The following is an 18,842-nucleotide window of genomic DNA, read 5'->3' on the forward strand; positions in this document are numbered from 1 at the left end:
AATGTGGTGCATATAAACAATGGAACACTATTCAGCTGTAAAAAAAAAAAACAAAATCATGGAATTTCCAGATTAATGGATGGCATAGAAAATTATATAGAGGTAATTGAGACTCAGAAGGACAAACACCTCATGTTCTCAGTCATCTGTGGTTCCTGGCTTCAAATCTTCATATCTGAGAATATTACCCAGAGCTCGAAGTAGAAAGTAGAAAAAAATGGGGAGGGGAGATTTAATTCAGGAGGGAGGGAGGAAGTTAATATAGACAGAGAGTGAGGGGGAGGGGACAAACAAGACTGAGGGTGTTTGGAAAAAGTCCCCAAGGAATAAATCTGCATACGTGTGTGTGTGTGTGTGTGTGTGTGTGTGTGTGTGTGTCTATCTTAAATAAAGCTGTCTTGATTGGGCAGACAATGGTCCCCACAAAAGCCATAGGCTAACAAAGACTCAGTATCAGGCATGAAAAACCTTTTTTATTGTTGGCCAGAGTAGTCCAAGAGGCTCTGAAAGTAATATAGCCTATTGTAATTGCAATATTGTCTCCCATAGGATGAAGGCAAGTTTCTATCTTCTGAAGACATCACACACTTCAGACACAGGACTTGGAAGATTTGAGCAGGCTGTGACCTGAAAGCCTCCTCCCCGAGGACCAGGAGGTTCTGAACAAGCTGCCAGAGGAAAGCAACTAGCAGTTCTCAGCAGCCGTGATTCCTGTGAGCTACACAAGGACCCCCATTGCTAAGGACCAGCCTCAGCTTGGAGAGAGATTCTGAGGAAGGAGTGTTTGGGTGCAGAATGATTGAGAGAAGTCAATCTTGGGTACAAGCTTGTGTTTTCAAGACAGCTCTCTTGCAGACCCAAGCCAAGTCTATTTGCATATCAATTCAATTGTCCACCCCTGACTCCCATTTGATTATCCCATGAATCAGCATTTATGATCTTAGTCCCTTGATTCTTATATTTATTTAACATAACAGTGAATTCAGAGATTTGCCTACCTTTGTAAGAACACAGACAATAAGCTAGGCGGGTGGTATCTGGCTCTGAGATCACCCACCATTCCCACCCTGCCTGGGCCAAAACTAGCTCTGTTCCAGATTGGCCTTGAATTCAGAAATCTGCCTGCCTTTGTAAGCTTAAACTATCAACTTAGCTGGGTAGGATCTTGCCTTGCAACCACCATTCCCTAAATCCCTTTATCTCCTTCCTTAACATCTTTCTGACAAACTGGCTCATGGTGCAGCTGCCTCTGTTCATTTTAGGTCAGTGAAGCCCCACACATAATTCATATTGCATCCTTATATTTTGCATAGTTGAGAAATTATATAGTCTTAAAATTGTGTTTTCAGAGTTCTTTCCCATAATCCTTAAGGGCTGTCCTGAAGATCACAACATTCACTATTTTTTTCTGAACAACACCAGACATACCCTCGCCTCCCTGACTCATGCTGTTTGTAATTGTCATGGAATCTTTAACCGTGGCTGGGAAAACATCTCCCAAAGAAGGGCCATAAAATTATGAACATTACAATACAAAAAGCCCCACAGCAACTGTCAGCACTAGTGGAGGTCCACACCCTGCTGGCTCTGCTCCAGGAGTGGAACTGAATCATGCCATCCCTTTCATACGACAGGGCTTGGCACAGCATGACAAGATACCTCTAAAGGTGCAAGAGTGGAACTCTTGTCTTTGGTGGGAAACAACAGGTGTCTAAGTGGGCTTAAAATCCCAGCGATGTGTTGCCTTTTGATCCTAAACTAAGATTGTGTGGTGTTTTCCTTCTCGAAGTGACTCAACTGAGTTCCAAAGAAAAGGTACGGGTGGGGGCAGGGCATCCCAGCCAGCCAGTGGGAATTTGGATGCTTGGAGCTGGGCTGGCAGGGCAGTGGTCCGCATGGGAACTTAGTAGGCTGTGTGGAGAGGTTTTGGAGCTCTGCCGGGCTAAGAACGGGCTGGCCAGTCTGCCGTTGCCTTGCTGGAGCTAGTGTGCGTGCTTTTTTGATATTTCACGCTAAAGGAAATCATGCCTGGTTCTGAAAAACCAGTCAGATTTCTCAGGGCTAGTGAGGTCCTGGACCTTAGGAAAGAATCTACTTCTGCCACTGTGCTAGAGCAACATCATTCCTAACTGCGTTCAAGACTTATCCTTACCCACAGATAAGTGCGGCTCCTACACCTCCGCAGAGCAACTCTCCTTTGCAGCGTAAGGAGAGCGGGGTAGAAAAATCAGTCAAAACTCAAAGCTCAACTGATTGTGGAGTGCCTAGACCTCATCGATATGTCTACCACACAACGCCTGCACGCAAGTCTCAGGGAACATTATGGAGGAGGGGGCAGAAAGATTGGAGGAGCCAGAGGAACAGGAAGTCTGCTGTGAGGTCGCAATGGCAGGGAAGCTACTCAACAGCATGTCTGCCTGAGTGATGACACTGCCATAGACATTCAAGTGGGGAAACTCTCGGGAGTTCCCACCCGCGGCCGGAAAGCTACAGGCAATTAAAGACTACAGAGACAAAGAACTAGTTCTTCCAGGGATAAACCCACTAATTAGTTATCTGATACCAGTGGTCAGCCTTAAAATCATAGGCACACAAGCAACTCTAAATGGACTCAACAGGTTATATTTATATATTTATGCTACACACACACACACACACACACACACACACAAAACCCATGTGTGTAACAAAAATAATCAAAGAGGCCAGAGAGGTAGTGAAGTGAGGGTACACAGGAGGGATTGCAGGGAGGAAAACAAAGAGGGAAAAACAATATAATTGTATTTACTTAGAATTTGGAAAGGTCGGTGTCTGGGGTTAGCATTTTGATTTTGCAGCAGTCCTAGGGATAACAGCAATGACTAAGCCTGTGAGAACTCGAAAGGCAAGCACCGACAGGAAGTGTGTTCAGGAGCGGTGGTCACTTGGGAAGCTGGAGTCCATGCAGACTCCCGCCATCTTGGCCTCCCAGCAGGCACAGCGGGCTCTGTGTCACAGGAACCCACAGGGAGAGTGACAGAGGCTTGAGCTAGAAGCTTCCTGGCTGGAGAAGAGAACTGTCTGGTAAAGCCACAGGAACAGGGAGAGGTGATTGGTCACCACCCTGTGTCAGGTGACATTCAAGGATTTTGAACTTAGATTCTCTCAAGGTTATAGCTCATTCCGTCAAGGACCATAAGAAGGAACTTTTAAATCTCCATTTTGGGATCTCCTGCCTGAACTCATTTAAATCTCTTTCTTTCAGTATTTTAGCTCTGCGCTTGATATTGACGTGATCCTTGTCTCCCGACAGTCTCGTTCCTGCTGTCTCCTAAAGCTCCCAGAATAAACCACGTGGAATATATTAGTAATTCAGTCTTTCTTGTACCCCTGTCTGTGAGCCTGTTTCTCAGTGAGAAGTGTGTGGGGTTGAGTGAGTGTTCAGACCTGGCAATAAACATACACAGGGTTTTCCATTAACATTCAGCTGTGCTCTGGGCACGGCGCAGTGGGCAGGGACGTTCAGGAGTCACTTTTCTAAAGGAATGAAGATGCTCCTGAGAGACAATCACTATGAGGGATTGGAATCCAGGGTGACATTGATACAGTAGCGAGGCTTCGCCATCTGAGAGAGGCCATTTTGAGAATGGTTAGATGTCAGTGACTCAGACTTATCTCCAGCCCTGTCCGCCCTTGGGGTCATGTCTTAGTCCTTCACAGACTAGTGGGTCGGGGGCTGTAAATTAAAAAAAAATAATAATGAAGAAAAGTAAATACACGCACAAAGGCAAGCGTTTATAGCAGACTGGTGGAAACTAGAGAATAATAGAAAAATAAGGAAAGATTTGGCTTAGAAATCAAGAGTTTTGTTGTTGCTGTTGTCTTTAAATAAAAATATGGGCTGGGTACTTTCATTGTGCGATGTTATCCAGTCTCCTCTGCCTCTCTCTCTTTCTCTCTCTTTCCCTCTCCCTCCCTCCCTCTCTCCCTCCTTCAGTCCATCCCTCCCTCCTTTTCTCTTTCCCTTTCTTACTCCCTCTCTCTCCCCCTTCCCCTCCCTCTCTCCCTCCCTCTCTCCTTCCTTCTGTTTCTCTCTGTGTGTCTCTTTCTGTCTCTCTGTCTCTCTCTGTCTGTCTGTCTGTCTGTCTCTCTCTCACACACACACACAAATAAAAAATAACTACTAAGAAACAAGAGAAAGAGAGAGAAGATATGCAAATATTTCCCTTGTATCAGCGCGATGAGACAGCCAGGGGTCAGGTTTCAGTTCTGTAAGTGAGTGGTAAGGCTTTAGCTGCTATTTCAGATCCACCGGCTAGAGTTTGATGGCGCTTGTATAAAGGTTCAATGCCGTGATCTTGTCCATTATATCATAGGCACCTATCATGTTTAGTGCCCGAAAAAGCTGCTCTCTTAAGGCAGTAGCTGGGAATAGTACATTCTTCTCTGCCTTCCACTTGACGAACGCCTGGTAGATTCTTTCATTTAATGGAATAGTGCTGTGAAAATTTAAATAACAATTATTGTAATTACCAACCAAGAACATTATATTTTAAGCTTCTTACAGGTTGTCTAAGTTTGAAAATTCCCACATTAATGCTAGACTGAATTTAGCTGAAGACAGTGTATAAGGATCACTCACCATGAGCCTGACACACAGAAGCAGACATCACCTCCACGCTAACATTCAACCCTGAGAACAGTAATCACATGTGTATTTATGATCCTCCCAACTACTTTCTGAGCCCAGTGCGTTATTTATCACTGAAAGAAACTGAATCAAGAGGGAGAAGCGAGCATGCTCGGGAAGTCAGGAGACTAAAGGCCTTTAGCTCATCCTCACGGCCTTCCCCCTTCCTCCTTCCATTGTACCGTTGCCTAACGAGGACCACATCTGTCATAAGCAAGGCCATCATCTACAGTAGAGCTGATGTTTGTAAATATTTCAAAACCATACAGTATCAAGATCGTATCAATGCAGGAATGAAAATACATTTGCTCCAAATGCCGTTCATACTTACGTCTTTGCAGGGATGCTAGTTTCCGAGCTTGCCATGTTTAGTTTTTGTTGCAAAAATTCAAAATTTGTTTCCGTGATACTGTTGGCAACTATGTTGAATATCTTGTCTAAGATTTTCTCTACATTTGAACATAGAAGAAACATTATTTCTTTTTAAAAAATATGCTTTGAATTTATATTTAGTTTTCTTCTGTACTTTTGATTAAACATACATGTCATATACAATTGAAAATAACAATATAGCACTGAACTGTCTTTGTTTGCTCCCCATCCTGTTACTTCTAGAGTCTGAGGAGCCCTGCCACCTAAAACGGCTGCTTAGAAAGAATATTACGAGCAACCTTAAAATGGTTTAAATATTCTTTACTTTTTCTGGATTTGAAATGAATTTGATTCCTTCTGTCAATATTGGCTTTTATATATTAACTACTTTGAGCAATTAACATCTATTGTAAGTATGGCTTATAGGTAGATATTTATATTAAAATATGTCATTACTTAGTTAGATGTTGATGTGTTTTTAAATTATGTAATGTCAGTAATAATAATATATACCTTTAATCCCAGCACTTATGAAGGCAGAGGCAGGTAATCTCTGTGAGTTCAAGGCTAGTCCAGTTTATATAGTGAGTTCCAGGACAACCAGGACCCATAGAGAGACCCTGCCTCAAAAAACTATGAGTATGTGGGAGTGTGGGGATCTAGCATGTGTAGGTACCCACAGAGGCCAGAGATATCAGATCCCCTGGATCTGGAATTTCAGGCAGTTGTGATCTACCCAGTGTGGGTGTTGGGAACTGAACTCAAGATCTCTGCAAGAGCAGTATATGCTCTTAACCACTGAGCCGTATTTCCAGACCCATAGTGCTTATTTAAAAGAGGAAACTTCTAGAGAGTGCAATCTAGAGTCCCCCTTGTTGATGAGAGTACCACAAGACCTTTCAAGAATTAGGGAACTTCCGTGCTCCATGTCATGTCAAACATATTCTGGTCTTTTCATTTTCAGAAACTATATATACACTATTAATCCCTCAATCTGTATTTCATGCTAATGATATGAAAATCTAGTTGCTTTAAACAATGCTTAGAAAGGGACTCTATGATCCTTGTAGACTACAGAATAAATAAGCCTCCCATGCTCCTTCCCCAGCTTCCCTGAGGATCAAACTGCAGGATGAAGGCAAGTCAAGCACACAGCAAGGTGGGGACTGTCTAGGCCTCTGCCCTCCCCAGTCTCTGAGGTCCTGCCGCTGCCTACCGTACTTTCCATAAAAAGCAGATCAACAGGAATCCTGTTCATTTGAGAACTGGAGAAACAGAAGTTTAGCATGGGAGTTCACCCACCTAACTTGACCACCTTTCTCTATACACGATAGAAATACTATGTGGACATGTGAAACTCTACTCCCTTTGATGCAGCACAGTCAGCCTGAGTTGAAGGAGACAGCCACCGTGACTTAATTTTCTCTCAAGCTCCTTCTCTCAGGGAGGCTCAAGTCTCAGAGAAGCTTCTGCAGGGCAGCCATGGCCTGGGTGTCTCATGACTTACGAAGGACAATGCGTGTTAACACAACTTTGTCATTAGCTCACACTGGCGTGTGCTCTTGTGTGTATAGATAGGCTACATGAAAGGATGATTGGGGAGCATTTTAGATTCCATTTACCTGTGACTAAATAATCAGATTTATTAACAGAAACAGTTAACCTTCACACAAAGGAAGACGATAAATAATTTAATTTTACCGCCAGATTAAAGTCTCCAACCAAAGCAAGCTCTTTTCCTGTCCAGACACCAGACAGTTTCTTGTGAAGATAACCCCTCACTCATCACCCACCGTCTCTTTCATCTGCTCTTTGGAGATAGCATGTGATCGTATGCATCTGTTTTCCCTTACAGATTTCCATCGGTGGTCTCATCAAAGGATTGTCATCAAAATTTATCTCTTTCAGTGATGAAAGTTTGTAGATAGCACTGGGCAAAGTTGTCACATTGTTTCCTAGTAAGGAAAAATGGTAATGAATATACCTTTCTGTAGAATTAAACTGCAGAAGCAGAAGCTATACATGGAGAAGTCTACTGTCATGGTAAAGTACCCAAGGACACTCACAATGATGACAGTTCCAAGGTTCTTACTAATGTCCATGCTAGGAGGGAAAGGAGGGGTTATAAAAACCGCTGTGGTTCCAGTGTCTCCTAGGGGTGTCAAAATAAGGCCAGAAGCTATCCTTTCACAATATAGCAGATGACTTTGCTCAATAGATATTATCATTTACGAAATAATTTTTTAAGAATGTTAAAGTTCTAAACAAGTTTATCTTGTATGTTGAGCATATTCACCCGTGCCACTGGCCCTTCTTTTCTTACATCCCCCTTTGTCCTCCATGTTCTCCACAATGTTACTTTTTTCATGCATATTTCTTTTTGTATTTATATAAAATATAGGAAGGACCAATGAGAGGAAACACACTATTTGTCTGTGTGAGACTGACTTAATCCATTTATATGATCATCCACCATGTTCTGTTTCCTGCCAATGGCATGACTTCCCTCTTTGTGACTAAAGGATTGTTTTGAGGGTACATCATTTTCCCTTGTCATTCCTCTGCTGTTGGGCACTCGGTTGGTTCCATTACACTTGCTCAGGTGGGAACGCTGCTCAGTACACACCGATGAACTGCTGTCTCTGTGATACATCCACTTGGAGTCTCGCTGTGAGTGCAGGTGTGGTATTAAGGTCACGTGAGAGATCCCATTTTAGTTTCCTGAGCTACCTGCAGACTGAGTTCCACAGTGACTAGGTTCATTGACATCTCCATGTGGTGGCTTCCCTTCCCTTGACATCCTTGCCAGAATTTGTCATTACTTGCTTTAATGAATGCCAATCCTGACTGGAATAATTTTAGATTCATAGGAGCATTGCCAGTCTGTCCTGCTTTAGTGTTGTTGAATGTCATCTCTGGTGGTGTTATTTATGTGACTCCCCCATAGTGCTATCTTCCCTGCTTCCCATCCAAAGCTCCTCCTCTTCTTTCCCATTCCCCCACCGCAGCCCCTGTTTCCTGCTGTTTCCATCTCTAGATTCAAGGCAAGAAACCAGGTCTTCAATTTTGTGCTCATGTCCTCTAAGTAGGAAAAGCACCGTGCCCCTCTCTCTCTGATGCTTACCTTATGCATTGACATTCTTATTTTTTTTCAGAAAAAGCTGCAATTTGAGACCAATTATCTCCTTACAGATTGCTTATTATGTTTGACACATACCTCTGAGATCTAGGCTCTGTAGAACTTTTAAAGACAGAAATGATGGTGGAAGAGAATGTATTTGATTGTTGCTCGCATGAAAACTAACCAGACTTCTCAGCTCCCCTATATTTTTTGGAATATCTTTGATGGCATTGTTTGAGATGTTGAGTGTTTTGAGTTGAGTCATATGAGACACTTCTTCTGGAAGTCTTGTTAGCTGCAAGGAAGATTACACAATTATAATTTTATAAATCCATAAATACCTGTCTCCTACATTTCCCCCTGAAAACAACTGGATGTATAGAGTTTTGTTCCAGCCTTTGTGTAAGGAGATATTTTCATTCTGTTACAGTTCTTTGTGACTCCACATCCTGAAATCCTTGAGCTTTTGTGTAGCACCCACATGTCCTCGAGTCTTACCAGTGCTCCCAGTTAACGCTGTTGTTTGGGGTCCACTCTCTTACCAAGCCAGCTCAGTGGCTGCAGCCCCCCCCCCACTCCTTTCTTGTCTCCCTAAGGCTGATGCTGCTTTGTCTTTTTTCTTCCCTCAAGTTTTTCTAACTCATCGGTCACACTGTATCCTAATCTCTTCACAAAGAGTGATAAAGACAGCCACCCTTACACAAGTTTGCACACCAAACACACACCACACACATGTACCACATCCCACATAATATACCACCCCACATATACCACACATACCACATAGATACCACATGCCACAAACACACTACACGCATACACCATACACACAACCCACATATAACACACATACACACAACACATATATTGCAAACATACCACCACACACATCACATACACGTATATAACACATTTATACTCACATACAACACATATATATCACACACACTCCACATATATACAGACACACATACAATATAAACACACCACATATACCACACACATACCACACTGGCACAGCCACATCTAATGGGAACAGTGGAAATCATAAAGCCAGTGCAGCTGCTTAACAAAGATCCATAGACCATATCACAAAAATACACAAAACACATACATACATACATACATGCCACACAGGCACATCACAAACATACACATGACACATATACACATAGCACACAGACACACAGATACCATTTCACAAAGATACACACAACACATACATACATACATACCACATAGACACATCACAAACATACACATGACACACACACACACACAAACACACAGAAGAATAAGTAGGGTTAAAGTATGTTACATAAAGCAAGATTAGCATCATGCACAAAAATGACTAGTGAGGAGGTGCCCCATATGGAGAAGTGATCCATCAGAGTTATATGTAAGCAAGACCATGCAAGACTTTGAAGCTTATACAGTAGGAATAAGATCAGCATAGGTGGGAAGGCCTGTCCATGAATCTCCTTCAAATATTCTTTTTAAACATTTCATTTAATTTTTGTTTTGTCTTGCTATTTTGAGAGAGTATCTTTCTAAGTAGCCCTGTCTTCCTTGGAACTATGTATATGAGGTTGGCCTCAAACTCATAGAGCTCCACCTGCTTCTCCCGCCCTCTCCCTGGGATTAAAGACATGGTCAATCTTATATAAATGTAACTTCTATTCTCCTGTGGTAATTATTCTTGAGGTTTAGAGTCTCCATCTGCTAATCTAGGTCTAGTCCTGGAAGCTTCTAGTCTCTGTCCAATCTAACCTAGGCCCAGAATTCAGCCTAGGCCTGTTTTCAGCCTGTGAGACTTACTGCTGACGTATATATTGCATTCTTTCTAGTTCTTTCTGAGCTCTAGCTGGCTAGTTCACTCAGCTGTTCTGGTCCAAACTCCTCTCCAAACTGACTGATTCAAACTGGCTTTTCTCTCAGCCTCTGACTTTCTGCTCTACCTGACCTCAAACTAATTCTGGCAATCTGCTCTAATCTTCTCCTTCTCATTTACTGGCTCGTTCAGTCTTCACCTGTGTCTAGCTTGTTCTCTCTTCGACCCATCTCCGTAAAACTCTTCCAGTAAAAATGCCTCTCTCCTCTCTTTCTGCACTGCTCTTAAGTAGCTTCCCTTGCCTCTCTTCCTGAGAGTTGGGCATATCCTATTCTGTCAAATCTTTCTCTAATTTTTCATATTGTCTGCCACTCAATTAGATGTCACTTTCAAACATGGGTGTTTACTTCTACAAACCAATTTTATGTTCATGGTTTGGATCAATGGTGTGTGTTAATGTAATGTCTGTGTTCTAGCCAGAAGGATTTAACGTGTGTGTGCTAAGGGCTGAGCCACACCACAAGTAGAAACAAGTGTTTTTAGTAAATAACACGATCTTGGGGTTTACGGTGTGACCAAATACTCTGCAGCAACCATGCTTGGCTAACTATTCTCTAAATACTTGATCAGTGTTTATCAGAGGAAGAGAGAGCTCTGAGATGTTAGAGCAGATGGTGAAAGAATCGTCCTTGTGAGCAACCATCACTTCACCCAGTGGAAACTCTGTGAGTGACTGGATTTATCTTCTTCAGAAGATGACCAGCTATTACATAAATAAATCCTTTAGGTGTTCCATCTCTATTCTAGCCAAGTGACATTTTCAACCACATTAGATATTCTTCTTGACAGAGATTCTTATAATGTTTCCTCATCTAAAGACTGTTGGAATGATCTTGTAAGGACTTTCACTGGGGCTTTTGGCAGCCTCTTCCAATCATGAATTCCTCCCTCTCTTCAGACCTCTACCTTCCTTCTTCCCTGTTCTCTTTCTTCCTTCCCTTCTTTTTGGACAGAGTCTCCTTCTGGATCCCAGATCAGATCCTGGATCACTGTGCTCCTGCCTCAGCCTCGTGAGTGTTGGGATCACAGCCATGCACAACCATGCCAAATATAACACATTAGCAGCAGTCTCCCTGGGGCTGGAGATTTGGCTCCACAGTTAAGAGCACTTACTGCCCTTGTGAAGGACTTTGTTCTCAGCACCCACATGGCAATACACAACTTTATCTCCAGTTCCAGAAGATCAAACATCCTCTTCTGGCTCCCATGGGAACCAGGCAGGGATGCTGCACATACATGTACATCAAAGCAAAACAGTCATGTACATAAAAGGCATATAAAAAGAGAATCCTTGTCTGGAATGAAGTCTGATGACTGACAAAGCCTGAGAAAACAGGAAAATAAGTCAGAGAGCACCATGCAGGCAGCTGCTGGAGTAAACAAGGCATGAAACAAGTGTTGATCGTGGGCAAGAGCGGAGAGAGTGACAGTGGAAATTCCAGGGAAAGTTGCCATCTGTGGAGCTAGAGTGCTAGGGATTATGTGTGTGACAAGAAAGTGTGATGAGGTCAAAGAGTTAGTGAAAAGGAGAACCTTAGGGACATAGTCCAGAGGAGTCACAAGACACAGGAAGAGAATCAACGTACTTCCAGTAAATTAGTCAAATTAACTGGTAATTATATTACAAAACCAAGATGCATATTTTACTTCAAAAGCAACTTTACTGCAATTCTCTCATTCTTAATTCCGTTGCCACTCATAAGGCAGGCTCACTGCACCCAGCAGGTGTTACATTATAAAGGCCACATAAGTTTGGTTCTGAGCTGTACCTGTAGCCATAGATCATAGAGATATTTTTTGAGCATCAAGGAAGATTTTTGTTTTTTGGATTTGGTTTTTTTCGAGACAGGGTTTCTCTGTGTAGCCCTGGCTGTCCTGGAACTCACACTGTAGACCAGGCTGGCCTCGAACTCAGAGATCCGCCTGCCTCTGCCTCCCAGAGTGCTAGGATTACAGGTGTGCGCCACCACCGCCCGGCAATCAAGGAAGATTTTTAAGAACAGAATTTTGACTAAATAGTCCAGCATTAAAGGTAGTCAGATGATATCTGTTGTTACTGAGATCTAAGGATATGTCAATAATTGTTTTTAATTTTTAAAATGTAAATAGTATTTCCAAGGTTTGAGGTATAATTTAGTAGTAGAGCCATTACCTACCATGTGTGAGGTTTGGGTTTTATCCCTAGCACAAGAAACAAACAAACAAACAAAAAAACAAACAAATCAATAATCTATCAATTTTTTAGGAATAGTTTCCAAAGAAAACACCTTGAAATATGAAAAATGCATTTATGAAAATGATTAAAGCATTATCATGGAAACTTCTACATGCTTGGCATAGGATTAGTTACATAAACCATCTATTTATTATAAAACTTATTGAGAAGATTATTATGTCCTATGAAAGAGAAATGCTCATGTAGAATAAAAATTTTAAATTGAATAGAATTCAATGTAGAATAAAAATTTAAATTATAGTATTTTTATAGCTGCTTGTGAACATGTATAGGAAAAAGAGATTAAAAGTATACCAAAGCAATATGTAATAGTTTTATTATGATATGCTTGTGGAATAATTCCTATCTTCTCAATTTTCTAGATTTTTAGCAATGCATTGTTGGTAGTGGGCATCAAACCCAGAGCCATTTTTTAGTTGGGAAAGTTAAAACTTATGATGGGAGTTAAGTAGATGACTTGGTCAATAAAGTGCCTGCAGGTATGAAGATCTGAGTTTGGATCCCCAGCACCTACTTGCAAGTTGGATTTTGCATATAGCCCTAGTGCAGATGAGTTCAGGTGGAGGCACATTTATTGGACAACTAGTGCAGCCAGTTTGAGAGCTTTGGGTACAGGGAGAGAGCCTGTCTCCAATGAGTGGAAACAATGGGCATGGTGACACCCTCATTTAATCCCAGCCATCAAGGAAGAAGCAAAGCAGGCAGATCTTTGTGAGTTCAAGGCCAACCTGGTCTACACAGCATGTTCCAAGGATGCCAGGTGTTAGAGCCTGCTCATGGCCAAGAAAGGGAGCAAGGTGGCATAGCATGGGCAAAAAGCTGATGACTTCTGGCAACTTTACTCTTGCTGATAGCAACAGGGGATTAAGAAAATAAACTTAGCAACTTGGGCTTTTTCTTCTTTTGAGTTGATTTGTTAACTCTATCTGAGCCAGAGAGAAAGGAAAAGAAAGTCAGACATACAGACACACGCACACCGGATCAAGCAGAAAAGGGTTACACCGCCACTGTTTTTGTTTTCCTTAGTCTTTGTACGTTCTTGGAACTAATTGATTACATGGTTTTCTGAGCACTTTTACATCCCATAATTTCATAGTAAGTTTAAGGCAATAGTTCATGTCATAGATCAATAAGGTTTAGGGAGAGTTACAGCAGAATTGTTCACACGTCTTTCCATTAAGACTAGTACCTAACTGAACATTCCTTATCTAGTTGATAGCGCCATAGGTTCATTATATGTTTAATACAATAATTTTTACATCACAAGTTAGTGTGTTTTTTGCCAAAAGGACAATTACCTTCATTACATCTTATTTTGAAGTCTTGTGTAGATAAACTAATCAATCTTTTATTTTTTTGTCCTTGAACCTACAATAAATTGTCCATTCTCAATTTATGATCTTTAGTTACCAGATAATTGCATGATCTGGAATGTTCCAAGCCTGTTTTCTTTTCCTATTGCAATTAGTGCGTGACCCATGGGGCTTTACAGAGCTCTCTCTGCAGTTTTTCATCTACAGGGGGTTTGAAATCACTTATATCAGTTTAGGGATTCTACAAAATTATTAGGAATTTTGAGATCATCAATTCTTCTACACAGCATTACTATATGAAAGCATGACTTCATATTGATTCATTAGGGAATCTACCCAATAGGCAGGAATTACTGATGCCCAGGAATAATTAGGCAATGTAACAGTGGTAGGAAAGTCATGTCAGCAGCCAGAGGAAATCCTGGGATAAAGTCTCTGAGGACATTGCCTCCAGAGCACACCCATCAAAGCCATGCAAAATGGTGGGCCATCTCCAGAAAATTCACTTGCTTACCATAGACTTTCCTAGGTGGCTTCTGACAGCCAAGGCTTCATACTGAAATCCTGCCTAAACAGCAGCAGCAGCAGCAGCAAAAAATGGAATGGAGCACCATTGAAAACACATCTAGCTTGTGTATTCATGCACCCATGCGTACCCATATGCACCCACATGCATCCATACACACATCTAAAGTAATGCATTCATATACAACAAACACACAATTTGAAAAATCTCCAAATGAACTAGGAAGGAATCTACAACATTTTCTTTGTTTCACATTGCATTTATATGAAATGTCCTGTAAAGCATTTGTGTAGAGTGGTGTGTCTCTAAGCCATGTTTCTTAAATGTAGGACATGTCACCTAATTAAAATACACATATAAGCAGTTACTTGTTGTTAGTCAGGGTTACTATTGCTGTGATTCAACACCATGATCAAAAGCAACTCAGGAAGGAAAGGATTTGCTTCACTCACAGTTCTATATAATAGTTCATCTTCAAAAGCATTGAGTGTAGGAACTCAAGAGGGCAGGAACCTGGAGGCAGGATGCAGAGGCGATGCCAGGGTGCTGCTTACTGGCTTGCTCCTCATGGTGTGCCAGCCTGCTTTCATAAAGAACCCAGGACCACCAGCCGAGATGGGAACCCCACCCCCACACAATGGGCTGGCCCTTCCCCCATCAATCACTAACCGATACAATACCCTACAGGCTTGTCTACAGCGGATCTTTGGAGGTGTTTTCTCAACTGGGGCTCCCTCCACTCTAATGTTCTAGTTGTGTCAGGTTGAGAGAAAACTAGCCAGGACACATGTACACTGTTCCAGGGGTTGAGAGTCCCCTGCTCCCTGCCCCTCCACGCCCAGAAGAGCCGTCTTACCCTTTTCCCACTTGTCTGGCTTATATTCAGCTCCTCCAGAGTTTGAAGTTGGCATAGTTCAACAGGAAAATGCGTGAAATTATTGTTTGACAAGTTTAACTTCTGGATACTTTTCAGTTTTGATATGTCTGCAGGTATTTTCTGTAACTTATTTTCTGAAATATCAAGCACTTGCAAGTATTTTAAAGAACAGAGTTCCTTTGGGAAAATCTCGAACTTATTATCAGACAGAATGAGAACATGGAGTGATACCATAGCAGAGATACAGGACGGGATTGTCTTTATTTGGTTTTTAGCAAGATCCAGGTATTCAAGATTAGTGAGAGAACATAAATGTTCTGAAAATACGGTGAGTTTGTTTCTATTCAACTCTAAATGAACCAGCCGCTTGCTGAACGACATGTCCACAGGAATTTCCGAAATATAATTTCCATTAAAACTCAAGTAGTCGAGTGACTGTAGAGCACACAGTCCCACTGGAAAATACATTATATGGTTATAACTCAATTCAACTCTCGTTATTTTTTTGCAGTTTTTGATTTCAATAGGAACATGTGTGATTTGATTGCCTGAAAACTCCAGACTGTGTATATTACTAAGATGTGAGATCTCTTCAGTCATTTTTATCATTTTATTTCTGTTTATGTGGAGTTGTCTCAAATTTTTAAGCTTACGGATTTTCTTAGGAAGTTCTTCTATATTGTTATCACTAAGACTAAGAGATTCCAAATTTACACAGTGGGAAATTTTCTTTGGTATGCTTTGCAATAGATTCTTATCAAGGTTTAGCAGCCTGAGTTCTTTGAAATTCTCAATTTTGGGTGAAATGGCTTCCAATTTATTGTCAGCTAGATGAAGTTCTTTTATTTTGGGCAATTGAAATATTTCCACAGCCAAAAAAGTAAGTTTATTGTGATCCATTAAAAGGTTTTCTAAATTTTTCAGTTCTCTAACTTCTTTTGGCAAACTGCCTATCATGTTTCCAGTGAGGTTTAAGGAACTTAATTTTGGAAGGAAGCATAGTGATTTAGAGAATATTGTTAATTGGTTATATTCCAAATTGAGAATTTTCAAATTTTTCAAACTAGACAAAGAATCTGGTATAGATGTTAACATATTTTTACCCAAATTTAAAGTTTCCAAATATCTAAGATTTTCTAGGCCAGAAGGTAAAGTCTCAATATGGTTACTATTTAAGAGGAGTTGTCTCATATTCCCAAGTTGTAGTAGTTCTTTGGGTATTTGTGATATCTCGTTGCAACTGGCATTTAGTATCTTTAAATTGTGAAACAACTGAATTTCCAAGGGAATTGCTGACAATCCATTTTCTTGCACAGACAGAATTTCAAGTCCTAGCAGATCCCCTGGGTCTGCCCCTTGGAAAGTTTTTATTTGATTCCTATCTAAATATAGATATTTTACATATTTGACTTTTACAATGTCTACAGGGAATTCTTGTAAACCCTTGGCTTCAAGTTTAACCGTAAAGGTATCAGACTCCAGGTCAAATCCTTTCTGATTTCCATTAAAGGTTCGCCCTTTAAATTTCCTCCCAGTTGGGAATTTGGCTGGGTAATAGTCTTCAGCCATCTTAGTCTCTGATGACTCAGAGCTCTGCAGACTTTCTTCTTTTGACAGTGGGATGATATCTGTTATGCTAGTGTCAGAAAATGAAATTCCTGTATTTTTCTCTTCATTTCTGTTAAGCTCACTTGTGGTGGAAGCTGTTGGCTGTTTTGTGTCCTCTGAAGGATTTGCTTCGTAAATCTGGTTGGAATCTTTATTTTTTGAGTAAGAAGAAGCTTCATCCAATGCAACTGATATTTCTTCAGTAAATCCAGGCTCCTCCAGTGACTCAAACCTAGTAAATCCCTCAGGCTTCACATTATTCCCATCTTCAGACATCTTACTGGTAGCTCTTGTACGAACTAAGACTATAACTTTATTTTGTGTTTTTTTTTTCTCCTTTGAACCTACAAGACAAATGTTGATATTACTAAAGTATGGTGAAGATGTTGAAATTATACACTCTTAGACACTCCATATCCAGCTGCGGCCACTGTAGGCCCGCCTGCCCCATCTCCAGTGGACCGCATACATCTTCCTCTCCTCAGCTCCCGCCTTTTACCCGTGGCTTTATTCCAGACCCCAACTGCAGTGGGCACTCACTGGCCTGCAATCCCCAGGCCACTCCAGCCAGGCAGACAGTCTGTTTCTCCAAGGCTGACCCCCATTGTCATGACTAGCTCTGTGACAAACTTTCTGTGGTGCATCTCCTTGCTCTCTGCCTTCATTCACAGGGAACTAAACAGATCCCAATGGACACCCCAATATTTTTTCTGTCCTCTAGACCCAGTATTGCCTGCAGCCCACCATCCGGATTCCTCAGTGTCAGCTCCCAATACCCAGAAACACATTTTACCTGAACCCCAAGATCTATCTAGATTCCTGAAGAATTTCCTGCCAAGCAACAGGCATAGTGAGAGCCTGTCTTGAAGAGAGAGAGAGAGCAGAGAGAGAGACAGAGACAGTGACAGAGACACAGAGAGGCAGAGACACAGAGAGACACACAGAGAGAGACAGAGACACAGAGAGACACAGAGAGGAGAGAGAGACAGAGACACAGAGAAAGACACAGGGAGAGAGGGAGAGGGATAGGGATAGGGAGAGAGAGAGAGAGAGAGAGAGAGAGAGAGAGAGAGAGAGAGAGATACAGACAGACACGCAGAGATAGATAGAATAATCATTCTATCCTGTTGAGAGACTAAAAAATTTCATTTGGGATTTATTAGAATCAAGAGTAAACAGTCCCACTGTTTAACACAGCATCAGTTTCTCCTTATTGTTTGTTTGTTTGTTTGTTTGTTTTTAAGACAGAGGCTTGCTGTGCAGCCCTGGCTGGTCCAGCACTCACGGCCTTGAACAGCCTGGCCTTAAACTTACAGTTTCACAGTCATGTTTCATCATGCTCAGCTTTTTGGGGGGGGCGGGTCAGGGAGTTTAAATAAGATATTAGGCTGACATAAAAATCCCTGGGCTTTGTGACTGCATTTTCTACATATTTGTTCTTTGAGATCATCTCATGTATCCTAGGCCGTCCTTGAGCTAGGTAGCTGAGAACCCCATTCTACTTCCGATCCTCCTGCCTCTGCCTCCAGAGTACTTGGATTATAGGCATGAGCTACCGTGTGTGGTTTCTGTGGTGCTAGGGACGGGTTTCAGGGATTTTATGCATGCTAGCAAGCCACTTCACTGAGCTGCATCCCAGCTCCACGCTGTGCTGTCCTTACTCTCGCCTTTCTCCTCTCTTCCACCCCCTTTACTCTTTCGCACCGCACCTCTGCCTACCTGAATCCCCTCCCCCACTCTCATGGTCCGTGTATTTCATCACCTCCTCCCTCCGTTTGCTTTTCTCCTCTTCTTCCCTCAAATTCTCATCCTGCCCTCTGTGATTGTCTTTCTACTTTCATGACCCGCACTTAAACATACATACAGGTTAAAGTCGAGAATCCACAGATGATACTAAATTACATCACACAAACTTCATGTTTTGCTCTTACCTTTCATTTTCCTGGAAATGTTATAATTTTCATATAGTGGAATCAAAGTCCAATGTGGATATGAATCATATTTATCCATTCATCCATTGATGGGCATGTAAGCTGTTTCTGCTTAATTAATGTAAACATTGTAACAATATACATGGATATGTTTATTGGCTCCTGGAATCAAGGTATGCCTGTGATAGGAGTCTTGTGTGTGCTTCCCTTGAGACCTTGTCATCTCATTTTGGTGATTGATTTCTTTGGTGTGCAGGAACTTTGAACTATAGCCCAGTTACTCAAAGCTTTTTTTTAA

The 18,842-nt window shown here is 41.6% G+C and overlaps 1 protein-coding gene across 1 annotated transcript; it reads right to left on the reverse strand.

Moving 5' to 3' along the window:
* Positions 1 to 4,294: 4,294 nt before the first annotated feature.
* On the reverse strand, positions 4,295 to 16,889 carry LOC127677315 (leucine-rich repeat and death domain-containing protein 1). The gene is made up of 5 exons (XM_052172415.1): positions 14,985 to 16,889; positions 8,259 to 8,457; positions 6,835 to 6,996; positions 5,001 to 5,118; positions 4,295 to 4,478 (listed from the first exon to the last, which is right to left on the reverse strand). Exons 1-5 carry the CDS (start codon positions 16,887 to 16,889, stop codon positions 4,295 to 4,297), a joined length of 2,568 nt encoding a protein of 855 aa, XP_052028375.1.
* Between the last annotated feature and the right edge of the window lie 1,953 nt (positions 16,890 to 18,842).

The sequence above is a fragment of the Apodemus sylvaticus genome, chromosome 2, assembly GCF_947179515.1.
Source record: "Apodemus sylvaticus chromosome 2, mApoSyl1.1, whole genome shotgun sequence".
Taxonomy (NCBI): domain Eukaryota; kingdom Metazoa; phylum Chordata; class Mammalia; order Rodentia; family Muridae; genus Apodemus; species Apodemus sylvaticus.